This window comes from Myxine glutinosa, chromosome 9 (assembly GCF_964187855.1).
Source record: "Myxine glutinosa chromosome 9, kmMyxGlut1.1, whole genome shotgun sequence".
Classification (NCBI taxonomy): domain Eukaryota; kingdom Metazoa; phylum Chordata; class Myxini; order Myxiniformes; family Myxinidae; genus Myxine; species Myxine glutinosa.
In genome coordinates this window covers 140,301,201-140,314,359 of record NC_136269.1, presented here as the reverse complement: position 1 = coordinate 140,314,359, position 13,159 = coordinate 140,301,201, and the positions used below count along the sequence as shown (strand labels likewise).

The window sequence follows — 13,159 nt, the reverse complement described above, 5'->3', positions numbered from 1 at the left end:
TAGAGGACGGGGAAGACTGAGAAAGACTTGGCTAAAGATGGTGGAAGAAGAAATGCGGGCAAGGGGGTTAACAAGGAGAGATGCAGAAAATAGGGCAAAATGGAGAAGATTGTCATAGTGACCGCAAGGCTAACCCCCGCTCTAGTAGGGAAAATGGCCTTTAAAATGCATGTTGTTGTTGTGTTGTTGTTGTTGTAAACAAAAAATGAAAACTGTACAAATAAAGTCTTTCGAATAAAAAGAAACCGACTTGTGACGTGAATATTCAATGTTAATTTTGAGTTGAAAGTCAAAGTCGATGTGAACATTTTCTCACGTAAACATAACGCAGCGCAGACTGCGGTGAATCATTCACTGGGCCTAAGTGAATCGGGTTAATCGATTAATTAATCGTTAACCCTAAACCGGGTTAATCGAATTCAGCAAACCTTAATTATGTTAAAAAGTGAGTTTCCCAACTTTTACCGAAAAATGCACCGAGAGGCTTATACATGGCCTTTTTCCATAAATCCGTCTAGTCTAAAATGCACAAACACTTCTAATTACATACTATATAGATTAGTTATTTGTATTATTTATTATAATGAATTCTTCAGCTTATCCTATGCAAGGATGTGTGAAAAGATCATTTCTGAACTCTTCATATTTTATAAATTTGCAACCAATTTCGTCACAGCTCTGGACGTAAGAGTTTTCACACATTCTTCGAGCTGGAGCTGGCCATTTTCTTGTTTGCCTCTTTCACGGTATAGTGAGGAGGCTCAGCAGGTCTAGGTGGGCCTTTACTTTTTAATAAGAATGGGAAAATAAATTTACTTCTCCAGGTGAGTTTTCAGGTGATGAATGAAGTTACATGTCGTCGAAGAGCCACCAGATATTTTATGCTACATTTTAAACAAACAGCGCTTCTTTCCGTGGTCGAATTCCCAAAATGCTTCAATCTGAACGAGATCACTTTTGAAATATTTGTGGCCATCAAGAATGAATTGAAACCACACATGTGCGGCCGATATGCCGGCCTGGTGATCGGCCGTCAGCGCAATCGTGTAAGAAGCTTTTAAAGACTTACTGGTATATTATTAATGTTGGGATTATTAATGTTGGGATTGTTAATGTTGAGCTTGCAGTCACCCCACTCAGACTAGCCATGGAAAATAAAGAACGATTTGCGACCCAGCCTGGTGTTGGCTTAGCGGTTAGGGTGCCGGCTTGGGATCCTAGGATCCTGGGTTCGAATCCCGGTCGATCGCTGAATTATCGCCAGGGGGGGTCGACTCAGCCTGTCATCCTTCTGAGGTCGGCAAATTGAGCACCAGTTCACTGGTAATTCACTGTGTGTCGCAGGAGGCGACTAACAGGGTTGGCGGCAGGAAGGGCATCCGGCCATAAAACATCGCTTCAAAAAGGGGACCACGGTGCCCGAAAAAGGCCAACCCATGCTCTGCGGGGGAAAATGGCCTCTAAAGGTGGTTCTTCGACCATGAGCGCTGCACATGCACACGTACATGGCATACGTCGTTATTTACCGAACCGCACACGCCCATGACTAAAAATCATTGACCATGTGGAAATGATCTGGACAACCCTCCCATCTACTTTCTCAACAATCCTCTCCAAGAAGTTCTGTCGCTCAAGATTTTGGGTCTCACTATCTGCCATGATCTTTCTTGGGAAAACCACATTTCCAAGCTGGCCTCCAAAGCCAGTCGCCGACTGGGCATCCTCCGTCGTGCGAAGTCCTTCCTCGGCACACCTGAGCTCCTCACCACATACAAGGCTTTCATCCGCAGCTCAATGGAATACTGTTCTCCCCTATGGGCCGGTGCTCCTGCCTCACACCTAGCTCGGCTTCACGCTGTTGAAACCAAAGCTTTCAGAATTATTGGAATCTCCCGCGATGAAGCTATCTCTGAGGGCCTTTCACTCACTCACCGCAGGCAGGTAGGTGGTCTTTCTGTCTTCTACCGACTCCTCTCCGGCCTTGCACCCCCAGCTCTCTCTGTGCTCTGTCCCCCAAATATTCCTACAGGTCGCACAAGATCTGCCAGCAACCCTCTGATGGTTAAACTGCCGAAATCTCGGCTCTCCGCTCACCTTCACTCTTTCATTCCTCCCGCCTCTGGAACAAACTCCCTCACTCCCTTCAATCCCACTCCTCCCTCCAGGTCTTTAAAACAGCTGTTCACCACCATCTCTTATCTTCCCCCATCCAAAACCTTGATCTTTTCTACCCCCGCTAATTCACCCCAGATCCACCTTGTTTGAAATTCCAACTTCTTTCCTGGAAGTCCTGGCAGTGTCCATATGTTTTATACCTCTCCCACTGCCCCCTTCCCACGCCCCCCCCCCCCAAAACCCTCGCCCTCTCTCAGATGTCTCCATGTCTCTCGGTCCCTGCTCTCAAATGTTGTGTTTGTGTCCTTCCCCCTCTCTCCCCATCTTGTCTACCGCTCCCTATGTTATATGTTTTATGTGTCGGTTTGTCTTTCTGTGTGATTAATGTTCGCTCTTTCACGAGCCTCGATATTGTATACAAAAAAAAAAAAAAAAAAAAAAAAAAAAAAAAAGGTCGGGGTTACGTTCCTGCAAACACGACTTAAATTGATACAACTTAAACTCGTCAACTATTTTCCATTATAATTAAGTAAACTACAGGAGATACGGAAAAGCACTCCAATACTCCATACGTGAATTCTTAATAAATCACAAATGATACAATTTAACAAGGAAAAATAATACTAAAAAATACAGGAAAGCAAGTACAAGCAGGGTTCGAAATAAGCGGTGGTCTGGGTGCCACTGGCCACCAAAACCTCCATCTTAGGTTCCCTGTGTGGCCACTATCAGCTGCCACCTTCAATATAATTTTATTCACGACTAGAACCACACTCAGTAGAGAGCATACCTCCGCCAGGTGAACAGTTTACGTTTTGTATCCCAAAGTAGATCAGAAAATCACAATACAGAATCACATTTAATCAAAATCATCCGTCCACAACTTTTTGCGATATCCTGCTTTGTATCGTTTTTGGCCCTTTCTCCCAATGGTGAAGAATCACTTTAAAACTTCTACCAGCCGGATCCGGATCTTCACCAAAATTGAATCGATTCTTCCTTGTCACACACCCAACCTGTCCATCAAGTTTCGTCCAAATCGATCGATAACTTTTTGAGATATCCTGCTATGTATAGTTGTTGGCCCGATCCCCCTATGGTGAAGAATCACTTAAAAAATTATAGTAGCCGGATCTGAATCCGGATCCGAATCAAAATCTATTTCGTCCTTGTCGCATACTCTACATCTCTGCCAAATTTCGTCTGAATCCGTCCACAACTTTTTGAGATATCTTGTTCACAAACAAACAGACAGACAGACAGACAGACAGACAGGGGTGAAAACATAAACTCCATATCCACCTTTGGTGGCGGAGGTAAAAATTTGTATGGAAAAACCAACTAAAGATTGGCAAAAACACTTTACATTCACCTGGGTGAAACTCCTTCCATATAGCAGGGAAATTATTTTTCCCTGTTTGTAACGACCCATGCTGAAGTTTCCGTATTTTCGTTGTCAGAAAAACATGCCGTGATTATAGTGGAATTGAGGTGCTATTCCGATATGCTGATTCATTTCTTAACCCATTTCATCCGGATGGGGTGCGATGCTTACGTATGACCATGATTATGTGAATTACTCCCATTGTAGTTTTCATGAGGTATTTTGGAGAGGTTGGCCGAGTACAAAAGCTTGCAAGCACATTACCGTGATCAAAGTGATCATATATCCACCAGGCACCAGAAAGTCTGTGTACGTCGGTAAATACGGAAATAGCGTCCATTATTGGAATTTTCCCATCGCTGTTCTCTCCTATGAACTTCACAGAAAATACCGAAGTGCCGTCTTTACATTACATGAGCAGGGACCTGTGGAACAGAGTTCCACAGTAAACCCTCCCTTTGTTTGGGCAGTGTATAGGCAATTAGTATAGTATTAATACGTCATTGCGGTACGATTTATTATCTTCAATGATAAAAGGCTAACCCCTGCTCTATCAGGGAAAATGGCCTTAAAATGCCTGTTGTTGTTGTTGTAATGATAAAAGTCCTTGTTGGCCATGGGAGATAACGTCGTGGGTTCTGAAATAATACACCCCTTTAATAATAAACATTAGTTAGTACAGTATCATTGGCCTATACATACTGTGTCGTTGAAAGAACCACGACACGTATGCAGAACCACGACACGTATGCAGAACCACGACACGTATGCAGAACCACGACACGTATGCAGAACCACGACACGTATGCAGAACCACGACACGCATGCAGAACCATGACACGTATGCAGAACCACGACACGCATGCAGAACCACGACACGCATGCAGAACCACGACACGCATGCAGAGCCACGACACGCATGCAGAGCCACGACACGCATGCAGAGCCACGACACGCATGCAGAACCACGACACGCATGCAGAACCACGACACGCATGCAGAGCCACGACACGCATGCAGAGCCACGACACGCATGCAGAGCCACGACACGCATGCAGAGCCACGACACGCATGCAGAGCCACGACACGCATGCAGAGCCACGACACGTATGAAGAGCCACGACACGCATGAAGAGCCGTGACACGTATGAAGAGCCACGACACGTATGCAGACCCATGACACGTATGCAGACCCATGACACGTATGCAGACCCATGACACGTATGCAGACCCATGACACGTATGCATGACATATGCAGATCCATGGCGCATATGATTTTAACAATCGCTTTGTTTGTGTTTCACACTGAATGAAAAATGCAAAGGTGGAGCATGGCAATTGCGGTATATGATATATTTTAACCTCCAGGAACTTTGAAGTCACTACGAAGGGATTAGTATTACGATTAGATTTACTACAATATTAACGTTACGTTATCATTATTAAGAAAACGATATTGCTATAAAAAAAACCAAGACTAATTCCTTACTCCTGTGGTTATCAGGACCGTGCACCGCTTATCATTGATTCATGAACAATACACCACTTCAATCTATTAACTTTGCATTCACGACATTGGGATTAAAGTGTTACGGTTATATTTACTATATTATTGTGAGCGTTATTATTATTATTACTAAAATGATACTACTCCATTAAGAAACCTGGGCTAATTTGTCCAAAGCAGCCTGAAGGTCAGGCATGAAGCCGAAGGCCTATAAGTACCGTGTCGTTGGAAGGGTCGTAACACCTTTGCTTTCGATATTTGATGGTCATTTTAACAATTGGTTTGTTTGTGTTTCACACTGAATGAAAAACGTAAAGGTAGAACATGGCGATTGTGATATATGACAGGTTTGACCACTTTGACGACGTGTTCAGCCTGAACGGCATATACATTTAAATGGCGGCCGGTGGAGTCAGCCATCGTACGCTGTAATGACTTCATAGACATAATGACATAGCGTGAAGGAACGGACACAAAACTGCCGCTACTTTAATATATAGATGAGGAATAGATCTCTGTAACAGTGTAACATGAAAGCTCAATCTTGAATGGTTTTTGAAATACTGTTTCTGCGTACACATGCTAAGTTACGGGGATGGTTGCCCAGGGCAGCAGAATTCAGCCAATCACCGCTGTGATCCAATCAGGTTGAGATAACGTCATGAGGAATAGATATTTGTAATACAAAAGCTAAATGTTCAACACTTTTTGAAATATCGCGTACACAAACGTACATGGACAGAATATCGGTCGGTCGGATGGAACCAATTTGAATGTCCCCCATCTCCGACATTGTCGGAGGGGCGGGGGACAAAAAAAAACCACCTTTAGAGGCCATTTTTCCCCACAAAGCGGGGGTTGGCCTTTTTCGGGAACCATGGTTGTTGTTGTTTTTTGGTCCCCTTTTTGAAGCAATGTTTTACGGCCGGATGCCCTTCCTGACGCCAACCCTTTTTGCCGCCTTTAACGACAAACAGGGAATTACCAGTGAACTGGTACTCAATTAGCCGACCTCGGAAGGATGACAGGCTGAGTCAACCCCCCTGGCGTTAATTCAGCGATTGACCGGGATTCGAACCCAGGATCCAAGGATCCTAAGCCGGCACCCTAGCCGCTAGCCCAACACCCGGTTACTTCCCGAAGGACAAAATAACAAAATACAAAAGCTAATAACTTCACGTTCAAAAAAGGTCCAAGCAAGTTACAGGTGCACTCACCAGGACACTTGCTCGCCCAGTGACCCTTCGTGCCACATTTGAAGCATACATCATCCTCCTGGCTGCGCCAACTTCCTCCATACCCACCACCACCACCACCTCCCTGCTTCTTCTTCCACTTCTGTTTCCACACCTGTGTAAGCAGAAAAAGTGTCCTTTGCATTTCCACTTGTTTCCTTCCAAACTTTTGGAGGAGTTTGTACATACTGTTGCGGATATGGGATTTGGCCTCCATCCATATCCGCTTGTAAATATTCCCCTATTTCCCCAATACTTCCCAACTATCCCCAATCCCCCATTCCCTAGTCCCATTTTCTGTAAACAGCACTCTGTAGACCCGACCTTCCCCTATTTCCCCCATTAAATGTCGCATCCAGGTCCACCGCATCTCACGTAGACAACTTTCGGACATCTTGCTAGTTATTCTTAGTCTATGTCAGTTAAGGACTCGTTTCCATTAATTCTGACTCTTCGTTGCACCAGAATGTGATTGTATGGCACCATTAGTAAGTTTAGGACCTCCCAATACCTCCCCGCATCTCTTCCTCATGGAACAACAACACCAACAACAACAACAGCGGCGGCGGCGCGGGGAGTGCGCGTCCTCACTCCGGCTTGGTTAGCCGCCATTGAACATGTGCTCCGACGGGGTTACCACGCAGGGGCTCGCTGTCAGCTCCTCGTCAAGGGCGGAGCCCGGTAACCCCCCCGCACCCAATAGGAGCGGCGGACCGATTCCATCTGGGGCGGAGCTAACGAGCCGAGGGCGTGTCACTCCCCGCTGAGCATGCGCAGAAAGGGGGAGGTGACGTCAGATGCGCGCTGGACTGCAAGGAAGAGAGACGCCACCAACCGAGCGCTGCGATACCTCCCCGCATCTCTGGACTGGACCGAGCTGTATCCTGTCCCTGAGCCAAGGTGCACCTTGAGCTATCGACTGCCTGTCCTTCCCTGACATCAATCCCCGTGTAAGTCAGTCTTGTCCCGTTTGTCTGTGGTCTGTCGGGGATAAGATAAGATTGTGTCTAAGTGCCCATCTTTCTGTGCTTTACCTCTTACCGTGTAATCTACCCGTTTCTGCATCACCAATATTATATCCTCCTCCGGAGGTCTTGAGAACTGTACCCCTTGTGTCGTTGCATTCATCCCAGCCGTTGTGTCCTTTCCTTCATTGATTTAGCATAGCGCGACTTAGTCAACGTTCGAGTGGAATCGGGTAAACTGTGCGGACGCGGTAATACCAAACCGCTCGGTAAACTAACATCTAAAACCGCGTCTGTAACAATACATATATTTGTATTTTCATTTATGTATAATTATTTTATTGATGCAAGGTTTATGGATCTCATACATAAACCAAAAGGTGCAGGTACACATCAGCGCCGTTTTACATAAATTACAAGGACATCAGTAGACAATGACTGATTAATTAATTAATTCGAGTCCGTCTCTGGTGTTTGCTCCCCTTCCATCCCTTCCTTCACCTCAAATGGCACCACAGCCGACTCTGCTCGTGAGAAGGCTGAAATTCTGTGTTTGCTTCCAAATCTTGTGTTCCCAATCCCTCACTGTCGTACGCAACCGTTCATGGACTCTATCTTTTGCACCAGAGAAGGTGCAGAAGGTTCTTTCAACTGTTTACTCTGACTCTGCAACTGGACGGCATCAGCCCACGTGGCCTAGAAACCTGCTCTGCTGGTCTTGCACATCCTCTCTCTGCCCTTTTCACCTCGTCATTTGGGCTTGGTCATGTTCCACCTTCCATCTGCTAAAAAGGTGCACAAACTGATCCCCTTAACTACTTTTGTCTGACATTTTGATTAACCAGTCAGTGTCGAGTGAGCAAATGAGGGACAAAGCACGACTATACGTCACATCTGTGAAGACCCTGGTTGATGTCTGCTGGAGCTAGGTTGTGGTCATCAGGACAAGCCACGCCTTCTGCTCTGTGACAGCCAATTCATTTGCAGCACCCAACCCGAGTTCTGTGAGCGGTTCTGTACCGGGTGTTACGATTCCTCAACTAATAGTACATGGGCGGATACCAACTGTCACGTGCATACCTTCACCATCGCCAACAAACCGCATGGAACAAACGCGACTAGGTTGGTAAAGAACTTCCCGAAGGTTCCAAAGTTTGACACAAGCTGTACTTGTACTACATCCGCAAATCCAATTAATGGTTGAAAAAGAAAACCTGTTTTCGGAGGTTGGCGCCGGCGCGTCGACCTTTCACAAACACCTTCTTCTTCAGGTTGATACGAACAAAGTTTCCACTCGACCTGAGGAGGTGGGCGAAGTGGGAAGAGATGGCATAAACTGTCAGTGTCACCGAGGGAATGAATCATCGGTTATAACGAACGAATTACATTGCATGCGTCATGAGCTAAGAGATCGGGGAAGCTCTCCGAATTCCATACACGTACAATGAAGGAAATACAGGTACAAAGGACACATCGAGGAAGAGCCAAACTTGTTTGGTGAACCACAATGGTCTTTCCACCAAACAGCTTTGTCCCTGCCACCAACCCATGTACGAGTACGACAGGACAAAATAACACCAAGATTCGGGACCGACATACGGGACATCGTGAGAAGGTCCATTGCTTTATCCGAAAGGAAATCCGCTCGGATTCCTGTTGTGCATACATTTGTTGGGGGAAAACCAAGCAGACCAATGGCATTGAGACACGACAGACAAGATGAAAAGAAAAACAGCCACAAATACCCACAACAAACCTGATTTTCGCTCCGGTTTGTTTCTTCGTCCTGCTCACAATCACATCCTCGAACTCCCCAAAGAGGTTTTCAGATGACGGGCTACATCTTCCTTTATGGTCTTTCCCTCTCACAACTCTTCCTTTTTCTTCATCGGTTCCTCCAGTAGGTGCACCCGAGTACGTATCACGCTCAACACCACAACCCTTTGAACTTGTGCTTTTCTCAGCCTTCCGACATCGTTTCCGTGTCCCGCTCATCTCCTGTGCAGAGCGACTCCTTTTTCGGCTCGAGCTTCCACTTGCTGCCGATCTCCGGCCTCTGCCTGTATGCTCATCTGCTTGCGAGTCACCGGAGCCGATGCGTTCCTTTCCCTCCTGCGGGTCGTCAGCATCACCGGCCGGCAGGGTTACGACTCGCTCCAATCCTCCCGACGGATTCTGCACACGTTTACTTGTTCGCTCAGTACATCTTTCTGTGGGTTCCACAATGCTCGAGGCTGCCCTCTTCGTTTTACGTTCAGAAATGTTCATTCCACCATTTCTCTCCACGTCCTCCAGCACAGCCAGGCCGCACTGTGAAGCATCAGCAGCATTAGAGGGTGACCTGGCTATCTCTACAAGGCAAGCATCAAACCCACCTGTTGATGGTTTCATAGGTTTCAGAGAGTCTCTGTTTGACGTGGCGGTCAAGGAGGGATTCACGTCACCATCTGATGTTGGTTCCGACTCGAGGTGTTTGTCGATTAAAGATCCCGTGGCAGTATCGGACGTCATCGTTTTGATCCCGGCCGCACTGCTGCAACGTTCCACCCAACCTGCGTCCAAGGCCTTCCATTGTATCGTCGGTGGAGTTCTCCACACTGATGTCCCCATATGACCACCTAGCTCCTCATCACAGGGTCCTTCATCAACCTTCATCTTAGGCCGGCTTACCAAAGCATGATCTGTTGAAACAGGCCCAACAACAGGACTGCTCCTAGACTGGCTCCCTCCGGGTGGGCGAGGGCTAACAGTCGATAGTCGCATCGACCGAACCTGCAGGAGATGAACTGGAGTTATCAATACAACAAAGCTGTGCTGGCTACAGAAAGGATCACATTAAAGTCCATTAAGAAACCTCTTCTTCATAATCACATACTTAATGCATTGAACCTGCCTTTAATACGTGGTCACTCGTTCCTTCTGACAGGTGACTGCTTAAGGCAGGTCGCTATGCTAACTGAAGCACAGGACAGCTGGCCACGTGATGGAGGTGTTTTGCAAACTTTGATCACTTTCAGATATTGCAAAACTAGCAGATATTCCACTCAAACGAGGATGATGGGAAGGTATTGGATTTGCCAGGATGGGAGAGCCATAAAACAATTGCATGAATGAATGAATGAATGAATGAATGAATGATCGTTTTAAGGCAATTTTCCCCGCTAGAGCAGGGGTTAGCCTTGCGGGCCCCGTGATAATCATGGTTCCCTGTTTGAGGCAATGTTTTTATGGCCGGATGCCCTTCCTGACGCCAACCCTTAGTCGCCTCTTACGATGCGCAGGGATACGGTGTACCTATTCTAAACCGGGGTACACACCGGGATCATTCATCCCAGCAAGCTGGTACTCAATTTGCCGACCTCGGAAGGATGACAGGCTGGGTCAACCCCCCTGGTGTTAATTCAGCGATCGACCGGGATTCAAACCCAGGATCCTAGGATCCCAAGCCGGCACCCTAACCGCTAAGCCAACACTAGGCATTGCATACAACAATTGCATGACAAGGGTAAATTAAAACAACAACAATCCTTTGAGGGTTCAGCTTGAAGGTCCGCTCACCGGAATGCTGTGACGTCATCCACCGTGGTGAGCACGATTTCAAAAGTCGACTTTCAACTGGGCCAAACCGAACAAGAGCGAGAATTGCTTTGCAATACATGTCTCCTACCGATGGGATATTTTCTAACTCCAAAAAAAGAGCATAATTCTGAAAAATTGACGAAACAACCTGAAACTCGAACTTGTTCTGTAAGTTATCATCATAAAACCAGGTACCAAGTTTCCGTTAAATATGTTAAAGGGTATGGGAAAAAAGTCTGAAAAACCACAGGTGGGACGGAAGGATGGACAAATGAAGAGCAAACCTATAGTCCCCTCCGGTGGAACCGGAAGGGAACTAATAAAGGAGTTACTCGTACAAGTAGATTTAGATGCTATATACGTGGAATTGTGAGACATTGATAATTATGCCAATGGAGTTTGATACAAAGCAGGATAGAGACACCATTGTGCTATTTGTACAACACAATAACAATTAAAACATGCTTGTACAAAGAAACTATCAGAATTCCACAATGTACAGGATAATACAGTACGAATTGTTGTACAATAATTTAATTGCTCTCTCTCTCGTGCACAGATTTATCCCATCTCGTCTTCAGTTGTCTTACCCTTCCTCCCATCCATGGTACACGGAATCTTGTGGTGAGGCAGTTGCCCTGAAACAACTTGCCTTTGCCTCTTGGAAGGCAAATCCAATGGAAGGTAATCTCATTTCCTTTCACCAAACTCGGAACAAGTGTGTGTGTCTACCCTCAGGAGTGCCAGGAAGCACTATCTCTCTACTCTCAAGAATGAACTCTCAAACCTGTCTCCTTCCTCCAAATCCTGGTGGCGTCTGGTCAAATCCGTTTCTGGTGTTTGTCCCCCCTCCATCCCCTCCCTTCGCTCAAATGGCTACACAGTTGACTCCGCACGTGAAAAATATGAATGCCTCAACTCTGTGTTTGCCTCAAGATCTTGTGTCCCAAACCCATCTCTCTCTGTAACCACCGTACCCAGTCGAACCCAACTGCTCCTGGACTCTGTGTCCTTCTCTCCTGACAAGGTGGAGAAGTTTCCGTCAATCCTCGACTCGACCAGACGGCATCAGCCCACAGGTCCTAAAATCCTGCTCTGCCGCTCTTTCACTCCCTCTCTCTGTTCTCTTCACCCTCTCTTTTGCTCAAGGTCATCTGTCATCAGCTTGGAAATCAGCCAACATCACCGCTTTACACAAAAAAGGTGCAAAAACAGATCCCAGCAACGACAGACCAATCCGCCTTCTCCCAATTATCAGCAAAGTCATGCAATCCATCATTGCTTCAGATATCAAATCCTTCCTCTTCTCCAATGGCTTGATCTCTGATCATCAATTTGGTTTCAGACCAGGTCACTCTACTCTGGACATGCTGCTTCTGCTGTCTCAACAATGGATGGAGGTCCTCAATGTCAAACAGGAAATAAGAGCTGTCTCCCTTGACATATCACATGTCTTCGGTCTGGCACCCCGCTCTGCTCACCAAACCCTCCTCCTTTGGTATCCGTGGAAATCTCCACGCATGGCTTGCACACTTCCTCTCTGGTCATAGACAACGTGTGGCCTTGAATGGATTTCTCTCATCTCCCCTTCCTGTTCAGGCTGGAGTTCCCCAAGGCAGTGTGCTGGGCCCTGGGCTTTTTCTGGACTTCATCAATGATCTCTCCGACTCTCTGGAAAATCCTCTCTATCTCTTTGCTGATGACTCCATTCTCTGCTGCTCCATACCTCATCCCTCAGATCGGCAGTCTGCAGCCTCCTCAGTATCTGCAGACCTGGACGAAATCAAAGACTGGTCAAACAAGTAGAACATGTCTTTCAATCCTGACAAATCTCACACTCTCACGATGTCTCTCCGAAAAGACCGTCTGGACAACCCTCCCATCTACTTTCTCAACAATCCTCTCCAAGAAGTTCCGTCGCTCAAGCTTTTGGGTCTCACTATCTGCCACGATCTTTCCTGGGAAAACCACATTTCCAAGCTGGCCTCCAAAGCCAGTCGCCGACTGGGCATCCTCCGTCGTGCGAAGTCCTTCCTTCGCACACCTTGCCTTTAAACCTTGGCACAATTGGCACACCCTCTCCTCCCTCCAGGTCTTTAAAACAGCTGTTCACCACCATCTCTTATCTTCCCCCATCCAAAACATTGATCTTTTCTACCCCCACTAATTCACCCCAGATCCACATTTCTGAAATAACAACTTCTTTCCTGGAAGTCCGAACAGTGTCCATGTGTTTTATTCCTCCACCACCCCCCACCCAACGCCTCCTCCCCCAAGCCCTCTCACAGATCTCCCGATGTCGCTGCTCTCAAATGTTGTACTTGTGTGCTTCCCCCTCTCTCCCCATCTTGTCTCACACTCCCTTTATTACGT

At 46.6% G+C, this 13,159-nt stretch overlaps 1 protein-coding gene across 6 annotated transcripts in view; it reads right to left on the bottom strand.

The window, feature by feature from the left end:
* The window catches only part of RECQL4 (RecQ like helicase 4), a 53,027-nt gene that overhangs the window by 36,762 nt on the left and 3,106 nt on the right, over nt 1-13,159 (bottom strand). For 4 of the 6 annotated variants that reach the window (XM_068127988.2, XM_068127990.2, XM_068127989.2 and 1 more), the window contains exons 5-7: nt 8,964-9,979; nt 8,422-8,506; nt 6,225-6,357 (exon numbers count right to left, since the gene is read on the bottom strand). In XM_068127988.2, coding sequence (XP_067984089.2) covers nt 6,225-6,357; nt 8,422-8,506; nt 8,964-9,979 — 1,234 coding nt within the window. The remainder of the gene's footprint in view (nt 1-6,224; nt 6,358-8,421; nt 8,507-8,963; nt 9,980-13,159) is intronic. The other 2 variants (XM_078785011.1, XM_068127991.2) reach the window with 1 other exon arrangement.